The sequence below is a fragment of the Lampetra planeri genome, chromosome 3 (assembly GCF_965212315.1).
Source record: "Lampetra planeri chromosome 3, kcLamPlan1.2.h2, whole genome shotgun sequence".
Taxonomy (NCBI): Eukaryota; Metazoa; Chordata; class Hyperoartia; order Petromyzontiformes; family Petromyzontidae; genus Lampetra; species Lampetra planeri.
Window position 1 is genome coordinate 13,978,344 of NC_136109.1, and position 19,035 is coordinate 13,997,378.

The 19,035-nt window shown below is 41.1% G+C and overlaps 1 protein-coding gene across 5 annotated transcripts in view; it reads left to right on the top strand.

Moving 5' to 3' along the window:
* LOC144738416 (uncharacterized) overlaps nucleotides 1-19,035 on the top strand; it is a 40,106-nt gene that overhangs the window by 15,901 nt on the left and 5,170 nt on the right. For all 5 annotated transcript variants that reach the window (XM_078621471.1, XM_078621454.1, XM_078621481.1 and 2 more), the window contains 7 exons: nucleotides 644-742; nucleotides 2,316-2,429; nucleotides 4,121-4,225; nucleotides 7,994-8,092; nucleotides 12,690-12,788; nucleotides 14,800-14,898; nucleotides 17,780-17,875. In XM_078621471.1, the coding sequence (XP_078477597.1) occupies nucleotides 644-742; nucleotides 2,316-2,429; nucleotides 4,121-4,225; nucleotides 7,994-8,092; nucleotides 12,690-12,788; nucleotides 14,800-14,898; nucleotides 17,780-17,875 (711 nt within the window). The remainder of the gene's footprint in view (nucleotides 1-643; nucleotides 743-2,315; nucleotides 2,430-4,120; nucleotides 4,226-7,993; nucleotides 8,093-12,689; nucleotides 12,789-14,799; nucleotides 14,899-17,779; nucleotides 17,876-19,035) is intronic.

The window sequence follows — 19,035 nt, forward strand, 5'->3', positions numbered from 1 at the left end:
CCGCGAGGAGACACGCCTAGCCCGGTTTAGTGTCTTCTCTTCTGGGGCCATTCCTCAGTGTTTAGCACTGCTATGTCACGTGTACCACAATTGGAATGCCATTGTTGAGAAAAACACATTCATGTTTGAAAACCAGTATCTAATATGATCTGTAGGCTGCTAATGTGTGTTTACTGTATTGATCTGTGTACATTGTGTTCTCGCATATCCTGGATGGGTTTGACTACCTCGCTAAACATATTCACATCGAAATAAATATGGGTACTCCTCGAGACAGTGTTTTTGCGAGGAGAATAGCGGGTCTTGGCACGGACAACCACGGATGTGAAATGCTAACTACCGCACTTATAAGCAGTTGCATTTGGAGGCTCTTTTCTCTCCGCCTGATGAAAACCGTTTGTGTTGCGATCGAAACGTCTTGGCTTTTTTGCTTTTAATTTTAAAAGTTTTATTTAATAAAAGAAATTCTATCTACGTGACTTTACCGAAAAGAACCAAAGAATCTAAAAAAACAAACTAATCTTGCAGTTTTTTTTTCACGAGTGAGGGTGTTTAGCTAAATGAACACCTCCAATTTATCGAATAAAATTATCTCTTGTGTTTTAACATTACAGGGCCTAACGTGTATGCTGTTCTTGTGCAGGCTGAGAAAACGCCATACCTACTGGCGGCCGAATACGGACAGCTTGCAGTGCTCGAGCTTCTGATGGATTACAAGTGTGCACAGGACGTCAGCGATGGGGTAACACAGTAAACAGAGCAAGAGCAAGGTTGCAGCTTTAGGAACACAGTATTCACGATCATGGAAGTTGCTCAAACCCTCTTGCACAATAATTATTCAAAGACCAAACCTAAAATAAATGTTGTTTTAGTTTAATGTGAATTTTAGGACTCAAAGGGAACTCTCATAAAAAAAATGTGGTGAAAATATTCAATGTGATTTTACAGAAGCCGTATTAATAACAGCGGTCCACCCGACGCAGACTTGATGTGCGAAAGCGTTAAACTCACATTTCAAAATATCGTGAAGCATTTTGGGTAAACGTTTCCAAAATTGAGAGTGATCGACCAGTGCTTTGGATGCAAAGGCTGGTGGATTACGTAGATTTGTGGACTCCTGCACTACTGTGGCCAAGAAATGGCAGGACGCTAAATGGGTCTGTAAAACATTCCTGTGTGGGCTTTTGTAATCCCCTGTTTTGCTGCACAGTAGTTTTTGAATGTTTAGTGTTTATCCTTTGTGTACTCTAGTGTCTTCCCACAGGCAAAGCACTCATTCGAAAGGATTCGGCCAAACATCTCAATGTAGGAATATCCTAAAAAGGGGGCCTGATTCTCAAGGAACACTTTTATTACAAAAATAAATTCCATTACCTGAATAAGTATTGTGAACATAGGTATGTAGGAAAGAATTGGCCCCAATAATATCAATTTATTTTATAGTACATCAACTGCTTATATTTATTTGTTTGTATAAATACAAACAAATAAATATGTATTATTTGTTTGTATAAATACAAACAAATAAATATTTGTAGTTTTACAGTAAAACCTCTTGGAGTAAGCCAGACGTCTGGGTATGCTGAAAAGAATAAATCCATGAAAAATTGTTCAAGAATCACCAACCAGCATACCGTTCTCATGCTAATGAAGCCGGGTGCGGTCGAACGAACTGTTTTGCAATCAATCCACATTCTTCAGCCTACCGTAAAGCTCTTATGCTAATCATGTGTCAGAAATTCAAGATTTGCTTGTCGACAATAGTCAGTGTGAGATGCTATCCCCTACTTTTGTAATACAGTTCAGTATATGCAATTTGCATGTGATTGTGCACAAGCAAATTCTCTCGACTTATCCGTTGTGAGAAATGTGGTGACACCGGTCATCCACATGCTCTGTTAGTGTCCGCTCTGTCTGACATAAATTCTAGATTTATTTCACAAAAAAATATTTTGCTTTCCATGGCAGTCCCTCTCACCTCCACTGCAGGGCTACCGTATTGGACTCAAATTAAACTCTACTGTAGTGATTTAAACAAATCGTTTTTAACCAAATATTGAATTATGAACATTTAGTTAATTACTACTAAGTTATTTACCGTGAATACATTGTTAGGCGTGAATTACATGTACATACAGTATACATTCAGAAATAATGTATTTGATAATTTTCAGTATTCTGATCATCCCCCAATTCAAATGACACTTTTAAATTGCACTTTTCAACTTCTCATAGTTGCGACATAAAGTATATTTAAATTGGTTAAATCTGATTTTATTTAATGCACAATGATTCATGCATATTTTTTTTTTCAGGAGAAAAACACCGCCATTCATCTTGCGGCAAAAAATGGCCACATGCTGTCGTTGGAGCATTTGCTGGAGAAAGGCCCTGGGAGAACTCTGGACTTTGTCAACAGCCAGAATGTCGTGAGTGCTGTTATTTCACAAGACAAAGTTCCCCTGTGTAGCCTTAACAAACTGTAGGGGCAAGGGCTATTAGCGAGCACCTATGAAGGCCGGAATTGGAGGCTGAGTATACCTAGGGGAGGCCCAGGACCGGTTCAGATAATCGTCACTGGTGTTGGCCGTGAGTGGGAATCGAACTTGGGTCGCAGGGTTCATAGTGCAATGCGCCAACACATTGTACACGCATACACACGTGGACATGGCGAGAGTCCTGCCTGAACAACACCGTGCTTGATCGTACCTATCGGTGGACAGCACTGATCACACCTCCAGTAAGCGGTGCATTCAGTGATGACTTTTATGTCTCACGTGTGTGCACACGTGGAACTTCAAGGAGAGACTCTCAAGGCAATGCCACTGTAATAGTGATTCAAGAGTAGATTAATCCTTTAACATCCTCCAAGAGATGGCATCTTAGTAGATGACCACCAAGGAGTATACACGTATACAATAGTCATCATTTACCCAACCCGCTCGTAGATGAACACCTCCCAATGCCGTGTCAGTCATTATGGTTCTTGACCATACGTCACCGTGCTGGTCGGTGTTTGTTGGTGAAAGACGGGTCCAGGACTGGTCCAGACATCACTCACCACTGATTAAAACAAGACCTACTGAGCTATGTAGCTCTTTTTAGAAGCGACCTGGCCACAAATGATAGCTCAACGAGAAGTGGCTTATCACGTGGAAATTTAAAGCAGCCAAATACTCTTGAACGCATGTTGATTCTAAAGTGGAGGGAAAAACCAGAGGACACGGATAAGAATCCACGTGGCCACGGGGAGAACATGCAATCTCCAAATATACAGGCGTCAAGGTTGGGATAGAACCCACGACCTCCTGCATAGCACAGTTAACATCTCGCCACCGCGAGATGTTAACTGTGAGCTGGGTCAGAAACCACTGTGCCAGCACTGTCCTCAAATATTATACTGGACTTCTATTAAATAATTTCCGACAACCTGTTATAGGAAGTGGTTTATTAATACAGATAACCGGTGTATATCATCTTGGATTTGAAATTTATTGTGTATGTCAATTGGCTCTTATTTGTGTTGTGAGAAAAGGTATTAATTCTTGCAACAAAACTGACACCTTTTTACAAGGGATCATGTTTGCATTAACCACAATACCTGCAGTCAAAATGTAAACAAAAAACAGCACTGATAATGTATGCATTGTCCTTTGTTTGCATTTTGACCGCAGGTATTGTGGCTAATGCTAACATTATCCCTTGTAAAAAGGTGTCAGTTTTGTTGCCAGATAAAAGGGTAAAAAACCTATTATTATATTTTGCTACTGGCAAAGGAGGTCTCATGAGGTATTAATTCTATCATGTTAAATTTGAATCAGTTTCTCTTATAAGCGTGCATATTCCGGTTGGAATCATATATCTTTGGGATTTTTCTGGTTCTTGGATTAATCCGAAAAGTGCGAAAATCGAGGCGAGATACAACATTTCCACTGATCTGATTGACCCTAAAATGTGCCATCACAGGAAGTGATGTCACGGCCGTGACATCCCAATATCCTCCTCAATACATATCCTGACCTTGTTTGGCCACACATTATCTATGGAAGCTCCTGACACCTGTGTACGAACACGCGTTTTGCTTGGTTTGTTGACAAACCGCCTGACTGACTGCATGTAGAATGGAAACACAGCCCTCCACCTGGCAGCAGAGGGAGGGCACCTGGAATGTGTGCGGATGCTGCTGGACTGTGAAGCGATCTGCGATATCAACGCACTCAACAACGTGAGCTCACGCCACACACACACACACACCAGCATGCTCACATGCAAAGACAAAGATCCCCCGTATAGCCTTCACAGGCTTTTAGGGGCAAGTGTTGTTTGCGATTGGCCGCTTAAGGCCAGCACGGCACACGAAGGGGTGGGTGGCCAACACCACGCTCGGCTGCCTTTGTCTCCCCAGTGCTGATGTTTTTACATATGACACCAGCTACTCATTTGAGGCTGAGTCGGCATAGGGGAGGCCAAGGACTGGTTCAGATAATCGTGACTTGTGTTGGCGGTGAGCGGAAATCGAACTCTGGTCGCTGGGTTCGTAGTGCAGAGAGCTAATCACGACACTTCCACCCCCCCCCCCCTACAGCTACATGCACACACAAGCTGTGTGCAGACACAACTTGAAAAGCCAGGATTTTTCAGGCCTCACCACAGGCTTCACCACAGATATATATATGTGTGTGTTTGGCTGTTGTTGGAATGACTGTCGGGATGGAGGCAAATGGGGCTGTCTGAATTTTAGCAAGGATGGAGAGAGAACCCAAGTGATGGATGGAAGGAGGATGCCCTGGTGACTTGCAGGAGGGAGGGAGGGAGGTTGCCCAGGTGATTGATTGCAGAGATAGAGGGACCTGTGGGACTCCGCATTTCGACTATCACTCGAAAGGGGGCTGGCCTGGGTTCACAAAGTAGGCAAAGGGGGGGTTTATCCTAGGTTCCCATGGCAACCTTACTGGGCAAAGCCAGCTTCACCTGGGTTACGTGACCCACTTACCGGGGGGCGGGTGGCTCTCCTCGCTATGGGAGCTAAGCACTTCTAGCTGGGCCGCCCTCGGAACGCAGTCATGACATCACAGGGTCAAATGCGGACGAACAAGAGATTCATCCCCGCATCAGTGGGAATTTCTCATTTGGGTGAATTTCAGGGCTGTGCTTGTGTTTGAGAAAAAAAAAACCATGGCCGAGAATGACCGAAATTATAAATGTTAGTTTTGGATTATGTCACCAAACTCGATTATTACACATGTGCTATGAAGAAGGGTCATTGCCCAAAAAGTCATCCTTATATAGTTTTTCTTTTAAGGCAGTGTTATTAATAAACGTTTTGAGTTTTTAATTACGTTACACTTTTTGATGTGAAAATAATTACAATCACTTCCCTGTGGTCATTGAGGGAAGGGATGGAGTGGGGAGAATGGATGGGGAGGAGGGATAGTCTCATTGGTTTAAACAAGATATGAGCCATGCTGGTCTGTACCACGAACAAACCAGCACAGTACAGGTCTGATTCATGATGGCCGTGGGAACACAGCATTGGTATCAGTGAAGATATATGTGGGGCTCCAGGTGACCTGTGGGTGGGAAGGGGAAAACGCTGATGATAGACCGGTGTTCAGACGGAGATCCCTGGAGATCCCCGTAAATTCTCATCTTGTGTATGGCAATTAATTTAGGAGCTAAATGCCAATGTCTGAGGTCTGCTCGCCACGATGAGAAGGCTACTGAAGAGAGTTGGTATGGGTTATTTTCTTTATTCCTCCTATTAAAATGGTTCCACGGTTTGGTTTGCATGACCATAGTCACACTCTGAAGCACCCGTGGTGCCATGGGGGATGCTGGGAGATAGCGCAAAGCCATTTTAAGTTGCAATGCACGTTTAGATACACGGGGAAAGCACTCGTGTACCGTTATTAAAGTATATGATTAAATATATATTTTGGTTTCCGTATTTGTGAATGTTCTTCTTCCATTTGTATTACCTTTCAATTGTAGATGTGCACATTTCAATTCAGGTCCAGTATTTGTGACAGAATGTACAAGGCAATGTAATGTATCCATATTGCATGCCATTGAGTGAGAGTCTCATGCGTTCAGAGATAACTTTTTAATTTAAAGTGTCAGATACACCGCCAGACCCTTCTTTTAAAGGTAAAGCAATACCTAATAATGTGCTATTATTTGAAATCAGAAAAAAACATCATATTTTTTTATTGATGCATGCCCTCGTGGGAGATTCTACAATATCCTTTAAGCCCGCCAGAATATATTGAAGACTGACATTTGTGCAATCTGGCAACTACTGGTACCTTAGGGATCAGCAACCTGACATGAAGGGAGATAGCTCCCAACAGATGTGAACAGCATCCCTTGTTATTTGTAACGCAGTGCACGGTCCACCTAAAAATTGAGATTTTCTATTCAATTTGACAGAAATAGTTGTTTTCAGTTAATAAACTCAACTAATTAAAGGATTTTTTTTTTTTACCACGTAAAGCCCACTGAGCTATGAGATATTTTAAGAGGAAACGTGGCCACACATGACAGCCCATCACAGAGACTTATCTTACGTGGGAATTTATCGTGGCCAAATCATCTAATGTTCATTCAAATGAATGTAAACAACTTGAACCTATAACACTGAGATGTACAGATGGCACGTGTAAGCCCATGCAAACACAACTCATGGGACATTTGTTATTCAATTGTCAAACGACAGGTGTCTAATGGATTTAATTATTTTTATTTGTTCCAGACTGATTCCCATGGCTATTCAAGGTGGCATTGTGAATGTATATTTCAGAAGTGTTGTGCTTTAAATTATATATATCTATATAAAATAGCTTTAATGCTATGAAAGCTATTGAGGATATGAGATATTACAAATATATATAATGTATACATACGTTTAGTTCTATTACAATATTTATGGGATGGTTGCCAAACTTATAAAATAAAAAAATAACTTATTTTAAGAATTTCGTATCTTGTGAGTCAGGAGTTAACTGGTATCAGGTTAATACCACTGAAACGTTGAATCTTTGTACCCTGAATATCAGGGTTCAAATCATAGCCCAAAACGTTTCCAAAATAAGAATTGGTCTTTGACTTCTTTCAGAAAAACCCAGCTCGTTGTGCATACACCAGACACAAAAGGACATTCCCATCCAGCAATTGAACATAGGGCAGTCTAGAGCAGTGGCTCTTAACCTGGGGTGCACTCACTCCCTGGAGGTGCAAGATGCCCTTTCTGGGGGTGCGACACGTGGCCAGATTTATCTTAGAAGGTAAATAATCAAAAACACAAATTAAGCACGGGCACTTAAGTACAACTTTGTTTAATCAAACCTTTGTGTTTATTAACAGTATAATTGTTTTACAATTGAGAACAAAAGGGGTGCAAGAATGTAGTGAAGGTGAAGATCCACTGTCTAGAGGTTGGGGCGAAGATGATTCCACTTTTGGGAAATATCCTCATGCAATGTGTTTTTCGGTGTGGTAGAATGTCCTCAAGCTACAGCGTGAAACGCATCTCAGTGTTCTGTGTCCAGATAGCCAGATGGTCGACTAATTGGAATATAATTGTAACAAATTGTGCTGGAGGTGTTGGAAGCATTTCTATAAAACATAACACAGGTATTTAAAGTTAGCATAGCCCACTTATAAATGTAGAAGGATCATTCTACAGACATTGCCAAAGTGGATCCAGAATTATGAATGTAACTACTGTACGATCAAATATAATATTACAAATTGGAAATATGTTACTTGATTTTGTGTGTTTTCTTATAAATGCATGCACCTATAACTGTAATTTGATATTTAAAAAACAGGTTATGATTGTTTTCAGCTGATTGTATTTTTTACATTATTGTGATTTTATTCCAGATGGGAGGATGTTTAGTCTGTGCCAGTGCGTCCCAGCTGTTGCTTGTAATTGAATACTGGTTGCGTTTTAGATTCACCTTGATTGTTTTGCTTGGCTCTGTACGCATAGGAGTCCATGAACGCCCTTCATATGGCTGCCAAGCATGGCCACGAGCAGATCGCCAAACTCCTCATCGACGAGACCATCGACATCAATGCGATCAGCACGGTAAACCCAGGCTCCCCAAACAGGAGGAATGAGTTGCTGTGGTAACTGCAGCGAGTGTCTGTTTTAAAGGAAATGGTGAATTTAATGAGTGTCGGTTTTCATAAGAGGTCTGCACCTTTGGCACGTGTTGTGACGGGTACTGCAAGATTCGACCGTGTCCGTCCAGTGCTTGTCGAGCTGCAATGACTTACATTTGCCGAACGAATACATGAAAGGTCGCACTCATTACGGTAAAGTCACGGTAGGTATTTTATACCTACGTGACTTTACCGAAAGAACCAAAGAGTAGTAAATGCAATATTTTTTTAAACATGTAGTTGATCAAGCTTAAAATTTTAATTGAATATAGCAACTTTTGATATATATTTATATATAGCGCAGGTGTTTCATTACATTAGCAGGTACCATTGGCCCATGGCAAGAATGTCATTCATTAGCGGGCGAGAGCTTGCGCTGCACAGACGCTTGAGCGAGTTGCCCATGGGCTCCCCTGTGAGCACGCTGGTCATGCAAATGTAGACGAGAGAGAGGTAAACAGTCAGAGCTTTGCAATCACTATAATGGAGGCTCTAACATTGACTGAGACTTAAAATAGCATTTTATTTCGTAGAATTCCGTGTGGATACTTGAAGCGGGAAGCACCCAAGTGTGACACGCGTTTATTCTTAGGGTTTAATTGTAGGTAAGTGGCTCTGCCGGTTCTTTATGGAGCTCTTTTAAATTTTATTATCAGACCTGCTGCTGTTGTAAAGATAACATTATAAATGCCTTGTGATGGAATATTCAAGATTGGTAGGCTGTTGTCATTGCACAGCCGAAATCGGGATGTCTGAAAATAACTTCCCACAAAAAATTCGGGGGAATCTGTTACGATGTGGGAAGACGTGGCTCAAGGTGAGGTTGAAAGATGTCACGCAGCGGAGCAATTAGCCGTGAGCCCTTATGAAAGGTGCGTTTTATTTTTGCGGGACCATAATGAACGCAGCTTCAGAGCCGGGGTGGTTAGTCATTGCATCAGTAAATATGAGCAGGACAAAGGTCATGTAGAACACAACTGGACGATGAAAGGCAATGTACCAATTATCCGGCAGAGATACATGTTTAACCCGGTGCACATTACCTGCGATGACAAGAATAGAACATAAACGTGGACACTGCCAATGAAAATGGAACAAAAATCTGACAAATGCAGAAACAGGCGAGAAAAGGAGCACGTTTGGAATTACATTTACAGCCAGAAAGAGGAGTGCCCGAATCAGAGACAGTACCCAATGTTACAGATATCATTTCAGTGGCCTTGGGTAAATCACCTCCGTGTGTCAATGGTCGAGACTCACAACGAGGTGGTCGTTAAAGAGGGAACACGCCGCAGTGGCGAGATGTTAACTACCTCGCCTGGTATGCAGGAGGTCGTAGGTTCGTACCTGACCCTGACACCTGTATATTGGGAGTTTGCGGCGTCTCTCTCCCTGTGGTCATGTACATTATTCTCCGTGTCCTCCGGTTTTTCCCTCCAGATTTGGAAACATGCATTTCTAGAGTATTTGGATGTTATACATCTCTACACGATAAGCCACTTTTTTTAGCTATCATTTGTGGCCAGGTCACTTCTGAAAAAGAGCTATGTAGTTCAGTGGGGCCTTACCTCATCAAATTAAAAATATGTTTTAATAATTTTGTTTTAATCAGTGGTGAGTGATATCTGGACCAGTCCTGGACCCGTCTTTCACCAACAAACGCCGACCAGCACGGTGAAGTATGGTCAAGAACCATAATGACTGACACGGCATTGGGAGGTGTTCATCTACGAGCGGGTTTAGTAAATGATGACTATTGTACACGTTAAATTTCGATTTAAAGCTTTCGTGACTGCAGGGATTCATCTTCTTAGTTCTTTCGGTAAAGTCACGTAGAAGGGAAATAATAAAATAATAAAAATAAAACATAATAAAATAAAAATTCTCACGACGTTTCGGCCACAACACAAGCAGCCGTCCTCAGGTGAAGAAACTTGGTGGCCATCTACTATAAAAAATATAGTTCAGTTTAGGAAACCATTTGCCATGGAGACGGAGCGATGATATCAGCTCGTGCGTGGGCTCTTGACGGATTCTGGCATTGTGAGACTGCGAGGGATGATGATGATAACGGCCCGAGGTCTTCATCCAACATGGGTCATGATGAGTTGATGATGAGTTACCCACCCCTGTAGGTTTGGGTTTTCTCCAGATACTGCGGTTTTCTACAACACCTAAAACTCAATGGAATGATGTAATGCATTCTGCAATGTAAGGGATTCCTGAAATCGTATCACAATTGATAAGTATCGCATCAAAAACCCGATTCGGATTGGATGCATACAATTGTGGACCAGATCCGTTTACTTTTTCGTAAAATACACCTCATCTGAACAACTGAGCAATTTCAGTACATAACTCATGGCCATATGTCTAACGGCAAGACAAACTTTGGCTTCTGCGTTCGGGTAAGAGAAGATGGACCACTGGGTATTTTACTCAACAGAAGGGGGGAAAACACCTTAGATGATAGCAGATAAAGACGGAGGAAAAATAGCAACGAATTGAAAAGCAAATATCAAAGACAGAAAGATCACAGCTGCTAGCCCTGGTTGAGAGGAAGGGATCCAACAAGAACAGCAACAACGATGGATCATCATCTGAGGAAATTGCATCTGACTGAAAAAAAGATATAGTTTGTTTGCCATATTTTGAAAAGGGTGCACTCTCTTTGAAACTGATTTTATGTGATCCTTTACAACATTTGTTTTTCTGTAAGCCACCCATAAAAGTTGCAAACTCATCAGCTTTCCACTCCAGAGCAAAACAATACATGACAAAAGGAATATTTCGTTTCAGAAATAGGACTTCAAGCCAAAACACGGACATGGTTCAGCAACTGCACGGAGCTGCTGGCGATCTAGGCATTGTGTAATGTTATTAGTTGTAGACCCAGATGCCTGGTGAGCGTCATGTTGGCTGATCTGAATGGCCTTAATACACTTAGTTTTTTTTTATATTGCTCCATTATTGGGTTAAAAGGGTACACGTTTTCTCCCTCCACCTAGTTGTTTTGTAAAAGGTACACGTATTACCCATTAGCAATGCATTGCCAAAAAAATGTGCAATGTTAAACAGCGCTTTTAAAATAGCATTACTCAACATGGCTGCAATTATTCTGTATAATCAATTTAAAGCATAGATAAACATAAATACGAATAAGCATTGTACTGTATCACTGTTATAAAACGTTAATGCCATACATATATCTTGGCTCAAATGAGCGTTAGGGCTTTGCAGTTCTCCCGTTTCTAGCCCTGAGCCATCAGTGATCATTCCATATGGCTGATGGTGGGGCCAGTCTTCCCATAGGACAGCCGCTGTTAGATGGTGCTCATTCTAAAGACCTCCCACATTGATGATGGGCTGAGTTGAATATGCGGTGTTCGGAATTGCAAAAATCCAACATTTTAAATCCGAAATGTATCCCTATATATTTGTCACTATTTAATGCCGTGCACAATTTAAATTAATGTATGAGGAGTCAACGATGGTCGTCACTGAATTCCTCTTACACTGATAGGTCGACTGCACCTCAAATGAGTACCTGGTGCGGTGTGTAGTAAACATCATTACTGGAAGACAAAGACGGTCGAGCATGGTACTTGCCACCCACCCCCTTGTGTACTGTGCCGGCCTTCATAGGTGCTCGCTAACAGCACTTTCCCCCAAAAGTCTGTTAATGCTTTTAGGGGAAGCTTTGTCTTTGTTACACCAATGACAATATTTAAAGTGTCATTATGAGTCGGTAAGTTACATATTTGAGTAAAACTTTTGTCAGTGTACTGTAATTAAGTAAACCATGAAAATTAGGGGGCTTTTGCAGAGAAGTTAAAAGTGTTTCCCACAGTGACAGTCGTCTAAACGATGTCATGTCTCGGTTATTAACGGTTATTAATGTTGGAAGGTCCACATGATGAGGCACTTGTCAAGGTGAATGTATAAAATACATTTGTTCTTGATGTATTATACGTGTCAGCATTTAACATTACTAAGCTTCAGAGGAGAGAAACATTAGATATAAGGTAGTTTATTTCGTAGTACTATTTTTAAGTTTATAATTCAACACGGAAGGGAATTGCACGAACCAATCAGCTATTGGTTAAGATTATATCATTGCATTTTGTTTAACTGATGTCTTTTGTTTTTCGATTTAAAGCTTTCGTGACTGCAGGGATTCATCATCTTGGTTCTTTCGGTAAAGTCACGTAGAAGGAAAATAATAAAATAATAAAAATAAAACATAATAAAATAATTCTCACGACGTTTCGGCCACAACGCAAGCAGCTGTCCTCAGGTGAAGACCAGGTCTGTCGGGGAGACGCTGTGAATTATTTTATTATGTTTTATTTTTATCATTTTATTATTTTCCTTCTACGTGACTTTACCGAAAGAACCAAGAAGATTATGTGTTTGTGTTGTCAGACTTTTTTTTTAACGTGAGCTCGGCATAAAGTGTTTAATCAAATGCAGTTCCTGCAGTGATGTCACCACTGATTAATGCTTTTATCTTCGAACAGAAACAAGCCTCCCCGCTGCACCTGGCAGTTCAAAACAATTACCCCATCATTGTGACCTTCTTGGTGGAAGCAGAGGCCAATATTAATTTGGTTGACTGTGTAAGTTTAAGTTGATTGTGATATTTAATGACCTTGTCCCTGCTCACATCCCTGACCTCATTTTTTCCCGTCTTCCCAAAACCGCATTCTCTCTCATGTTGACTCACGCTCATCGCTTCCTCTCATGCTTTCATCTCAAACTCAGGGATATTTTTTTGTTTCGTCCAGTAAATACAGATGATCTCGTTGCTATCTCATACCATCACACGAAATGTTTAACGTAATTAAATCGGGATATTTTTTTTATGTTTTTTGTAGAACGATCACATTTAACAATTGTATTAGTATTAATTATGTTGCTGTGTTTTTTCTGGTTTTACACATCTTTGGGTTACCATGAGTAATTGAACGTGGAAATTATTTATACTATGTTTTACATTTGCCATTTAGTGCAAATTTCAATAAGCCAAGTAAAGCAACACCTTTATAAAAGAAGTTTTTTTTTTCACAGCTCTATACAACTTTGTATATTCAGATACAATGTAACGTTCTGCGCATACCTTTTATCGTGATGGGCCTGCTGTACAGGTAGTCGGTTTAATAACACGTGATATTGTATCTATTAAAGGTGTAACCGTGCCCCTTGTAATTAATATTCTTGGATTATAATTATAACTTGTTATAACTTATTTCTGTAATAATTATTCTCTAAGTGCACAGTACTTATTGCTGTAATAATCCAAGATAAATAAATATCGTCTCCATATTTCAGTGAGAGGACCAGCTTCTGGATATTGGGATAGTACAGCAAGATGGATACACTGCAAAATCTTAATTTTAGAACTTTCGTGACTGCAGGAATTATTATTTGGTTCTTTCGGTTAAGTCACGTCTAAAGATAAAATAATAAATTAAATTAAATAATAGAATACGACGTTTCGATTGCAACACAAGCAATCATCATCAGGTATAATGAAATAGCGACATCTAACCAGAAAACTATAGACAGACATATTAGCAGACAGATATCACCAAGATACATAGCGGGAGCAACACAGGTAACAGAGAGGGGTGATCGTCTCTGTGGGGTGGCCTTAAATAGACAGAGGGGGGGGGGGGCGGAGGCAGAGAGAGGGAGGGGGGTTAGAGAAAAAATTAGCATATCAATGAGTGGTCAACAGACGTGGTGCTGCACGGCAAGTAAGCCTGAAAATCAGGAGGACACACTAAAATTAAATAACCTAGTAAAATATCGAAATGTAATGTAATACAACACACTTCTACGGGGAAGTTTTAAGCTTATCTTTTTTCTCTCTCTCTGGCGACTTGTTTTCTCTGCCTGTGTCCTCTTTAGAATGTTCACACTTAAATTCTAACTTAGCAATCTTTGAAATACGTAATCAACCAGGCTATGCGTTAATTGTGTGTTGACCGACCCTCTGTTTTATTACATTACATTTCGATATTTTACTAGGTTATTTAATTTTAGTGTGTCCTCCTGATTTTCAGGCTTACTTGCCGTGCAGCACCACGTCTGTTGACCACTCATTGATATGCTAATTTTTTCTCTAACCCCCCTCCCTCTCTCTGCCTCTGCCCCCCCCTCTGTCTATTTAAGGCCACCCCACAGAGACGATCACCCCTCTCTGTTACCTGTGTTGCTCCCGCTATGTATCTTGGTGATATCTGTCTGCTAATATGTCTGTCTATAGTTTTCTGGTTAGATTTTATGTCGCTATTTCATTATACCTGATGATGATTGCTTGTGTTGCAATCGAAACGTCGTATTCTATTATTTAATTTAATTTATTATTTTATCTTTACACTGCAAAATCCCATTTTTTGCATGCCCAAATTTACTAGGACCCCGTATATTTTTGGGCTCGGATACATAAGATAATTATGTTGGTGGATATTTGATAGAAAACTCGATTCGAGCAGCACATTAAATCTATTTTGAGAGGCAGTTGTATTTAGATGCACATTCAAACTGCACTTTATTGTACGATATCGAGTCGGTGCATGCGATTAATATTCTTGTTCTTGTTATTTCAATTGTTTTGGATAATAGAGGAACCAGACAGCCCTGCACATTGCAGCAGAAACTGGCTTCCAGGAATCGGCAGACTTACTGTTGGCTGCAGGGACTGACTTGGTGGTATTAGACAAGGTAAGGTGACACTCAAGAGACACATCTCACTACTTCATTGATACAAACACCAAGCTGTTGTCAAAATTGTCAATGGGGAGGGGCTCACCTGTAGTCTGAAATTTCCTCACCCCCAAACATCTGTGCTGCTGACTCCCTGCTTCTGTTTAAGTCCAGGGCTCAAGAGGTTCATCTTCTACTTGGTTTATGACCATCTCCTATGAGTCGACTATATAAAAGAAAAGATCTCTCCAACTTTGGTGGTTACCACAAAGTACATAACCCACTTTTTGTGCAGCATCTTCAGCTGCAGTTAGATGCGAATTGCAATGTCATTTTGGGGCACGACAAAAAATAATGATTCCAACCTTGAGACCAATTCCAGTTTTGACTTGGGGTGCCACGGTGGCAAGATGGCAACTACCTCGCCTGGTATACTGGAGGTCACGGGTTTGATCCTGACGCTGACGCCTGTATATTTAGAGTTTTCATGTTCTCCCCGTGGTCACGTTGATTTATCTCCGAGTCCTTCAGTTTTTCCTTCCACATTTAGAATCAACATGCGTTTAGAGAATGTGACTGCAATACATTTACACGTGATAAGCCACTTGGGCTATCATTTGTGGCCAGGTTGGTTATGGAAAAGAGCTATATAACTCAGTGGGCCTTACCTAGTAAAATAAACATAGTTTAGGCTTGAACTGTATTTTAATTTCAGATTATCTCTCATTTTATTCAACTTTTTTTCGTATACTATTAGTTATGTCTATTACAGTTAACGCTTACAAATGTAAGGGGGGGAAACGATCAGCAGAATAACCTATGGTGCTTCTTGGTAAGGTGAACCATAGCATTTACCAATACGTTTCAAATTGCCAAAGCACACCCAGAATTAAAGAGGTGTTCATTTCATGATGTGCACTGTTCTAAATTAAACGACATGCATGGATCGATGGTCAGGTCTTACAAAACAAAAAAGGTTTCTGGCATTGGGTATATGCTCGGAATGTCGTATAAGAGCTTTGTATAATGTTTCCTTAGTTATTTGAAGAATAGTTCTGCATTTTTACTTTGTTGTTATGCAATCTCTTGACCCGAAAATACCATACGGTCATCTAAATAATCGAATTGTCATAGCATTGTTGAGAGGTGCTTATTTTGTATCAACCACATGAAATGCTTTCAGGAATCTGTCAAATGTGGCTTGAATGCAAGCCAAGTCTGCTGGCATCCTTTTCACATCATTCAGAGAATCTCCCAGGGATCCACTAAAGTGAATCCTGCCAATCAGGGGCCATGGGCTCAATGGCCTTGGTGTAATAACATATCCGTGTCCTCGTACTAAGAGCCGAAGGAAGATGGAATCGGCACATATAGTGGGCCAGTGTGTGTGTCTTTGTCCTTCTGATCGACCTCTTTCTCTCGCTATGCGTTTCTTCTGCCGAAGTCTCTTCCTCACTTCTTTCACTGTGTTGTATGTATGTTGAACTTCTTTCACACCGCACTAAGCCAACTGTGCCCATCGGAGGTGCGGGGTAAGGACAACAAACTAAGCACAATTAAGCAGTTCTAAGGAAATTAGTTTTCTATTTAGAGTGTTCTCTCTGTGCTCCTGCCTTATCGCCCATGTTTTTTCCTATCTCCTCTCTCGCACAATAATGTAACTCCAGTCTGCTACCTCTGAAAAATGAGTTACACTTTGTTATTTAAAGCCTAAATTTAATCTTGGGCCTGTTGACTATCTTTTTAGCTGGCAGGGTTGTTATACTCACAGCGCTGGGGAATGCATTATTCCATGCATGGGAACGCCCCTATTGGCAAAGCGATGCTCTTAATTAATTAAAAGGTCCACCAGCTTTAACTCAAGTGATTTGAATTTGGAATGGTGTGAGGACATACCCTTTGTTATGTCTCAGGCAGCTTGCAGAGTCAGTCTCCTGCTGGCTGATGTGTCCAATATCTGAGTTTTTTTACTCCCCGATATGTTAAATGTGTCTACCTACGTGGCCTCTCGATGAATCCTCAGACAGCAATGCAACTGGTTGATTGAAGGGGACAAGACGCAGCATCATTAGTGTTCACCTACCACCCATCAAATCTTGATACTGTACGAAAAACACCTCGTCCATACCTTCCACATTTTGAACTACCGCACACTAACCATTTTCAAATCACAACTTCTCTCCGCTTGTGCACAACTCTGTGCAATACACCATTGTTAATAGTGTAGCAGGTGCCTGTCTTTTTCACTGGGGGGAGGGAGGGAAGAACAGCACTTGTACCTCCAGAAAAGCCAACACAAATTGTAACATCACATGTCGTGTTCCCTTCTTTAGGCACATTGGCCCTGTTGCTTTTCATGATCACCTTAAAATCAGTTAGCTCGGTGGAAATTAACTCCTGTTAATGGGTAAATAAGCATGAATTTCCCTCAAGAATTGTGAACTTATCTGCATATTTAATAAAAAATCTGCCACCGTTAACGGAATAGTCACGTCCAGGTTTTTTTTCTGTAAGCATGGGACAGCGAGCGGTGCTTGTGCCGCTACAGTTCTCTGCTGTGAGTACAATGTCTTTAAAACAACAACGCTATGCCTCTCTAAATAAAATTAACGCTAACCGCAAGTGCATTCCGAGATTCAGCAGAAAACGGGACCCACCCTGCAAATTACAGACGTCTCGAAACAGGAAAGGGTTAATAGTAGTTAATAGTGAATTGGCACGTTTTGTTCACGTGACAAATCTTCATTAATAATTGGCTGTGTCGGGTGGTGGGTTCACGACACATTTATATTTCTGCGATCTAACCCAAAAACCTTGATTTTGACCAGTTCTGAAAATAATTTTTCCGCGTTATTGTTTCATATTGAAATGCCATTCTTGTCCACATTGTTTCTTTCAGCAAAAGAAGAGCTGCCTGGAGGTGGCAGCCAGGGCTAACCAGGTCAACCTGGTGGACATGATCATCAAAGCCGATCGCTACTTCACTCGCAGAAAGGTAAAACATGCAATCTTTAGTTTCCTGCTTGGAGATAACACTTTTGCACTTTATTGGATTTATATTTGCAATGGGGAGAGCTTTGGTGCAGTGGGTTCCCTCAAAGCCGTATGAACCCAGAGATCTGACCGCTATTCTCGGCCACGGCTAACATGAGTGATATTTGAACCAATCTTGGGCCCCCCTTCACTGATCAGCACAAACCCCAACTAGAACCCACAGCAGGGGGGGGAGGAGGCATTCATTCTGCAGTGGAATAAAACGGAGTTGACAAGTATTATGTTACTATTGTGTGCATCGAGTTTAATGTGTTTTTCAAAGAGATTAAAACATCTTTATATGTTTTGGTGACCTGTATACACACAGGAAACTGATTGTAAGTACCTTGAATAGATTAGGTCCATAAAGAGGTAGAACTAGAGCAGTGGTCGATCAACCAACATAGCAATAATAGCCTTTTTATTACAATTCGGTAAAAAAAAACCTTAAGATCCGCAATGCACGTGAATATGAGACACGGGGGGTCCTTGATACAGAGCACCGCGAAGCGGTCCTCAAAGAAGCCGCAGGCAGCTCCGGAGCCGCAGGTTGCCGACCCCTGAATGAGAGGAAGCCTCCTCTGATCTTCTTCCTGGTTCTTTCGGTAGTCACGTAGAAGGGAAATAATAAAATAATAAAATAATAAAAATAAAACATAATAAAATAATTCTCACGACGTTTCGGCCACAATTCAGACGCTGTCTCCCCGACAGACCTGGTCTTCACCTGAAGACGGCTGCTTGCGTTGTGGCCGAAACGTCGTGAGAATTATTTTATTATGTTTTATTTTTATTATTTTATTACTTCCCTTCTACGTGACTTTACCGAAAGAACCAAGAAGATGAATCCCTGCAGTCACGAAAGCTTTAAATCGAAACTCCTCTGATCTGTTATGATGTGGGGAGATGGGGTTGTAGATACGTGATAATACAAAATACATTTCACATAAATTCACCTGCAGACTATGTTATCTGAACCTCGGCATCCCGGGGGTTGTCCTGCAACACCTCGCACGTGTGCCAATTTAGCACGTGGGTTTTCGCAACCACTCGTTATCGAAGTATGATCGCTCTGATCATTATGGCGTGTGTTTAACACACCTTTCGAGCTTTCGCCACGCA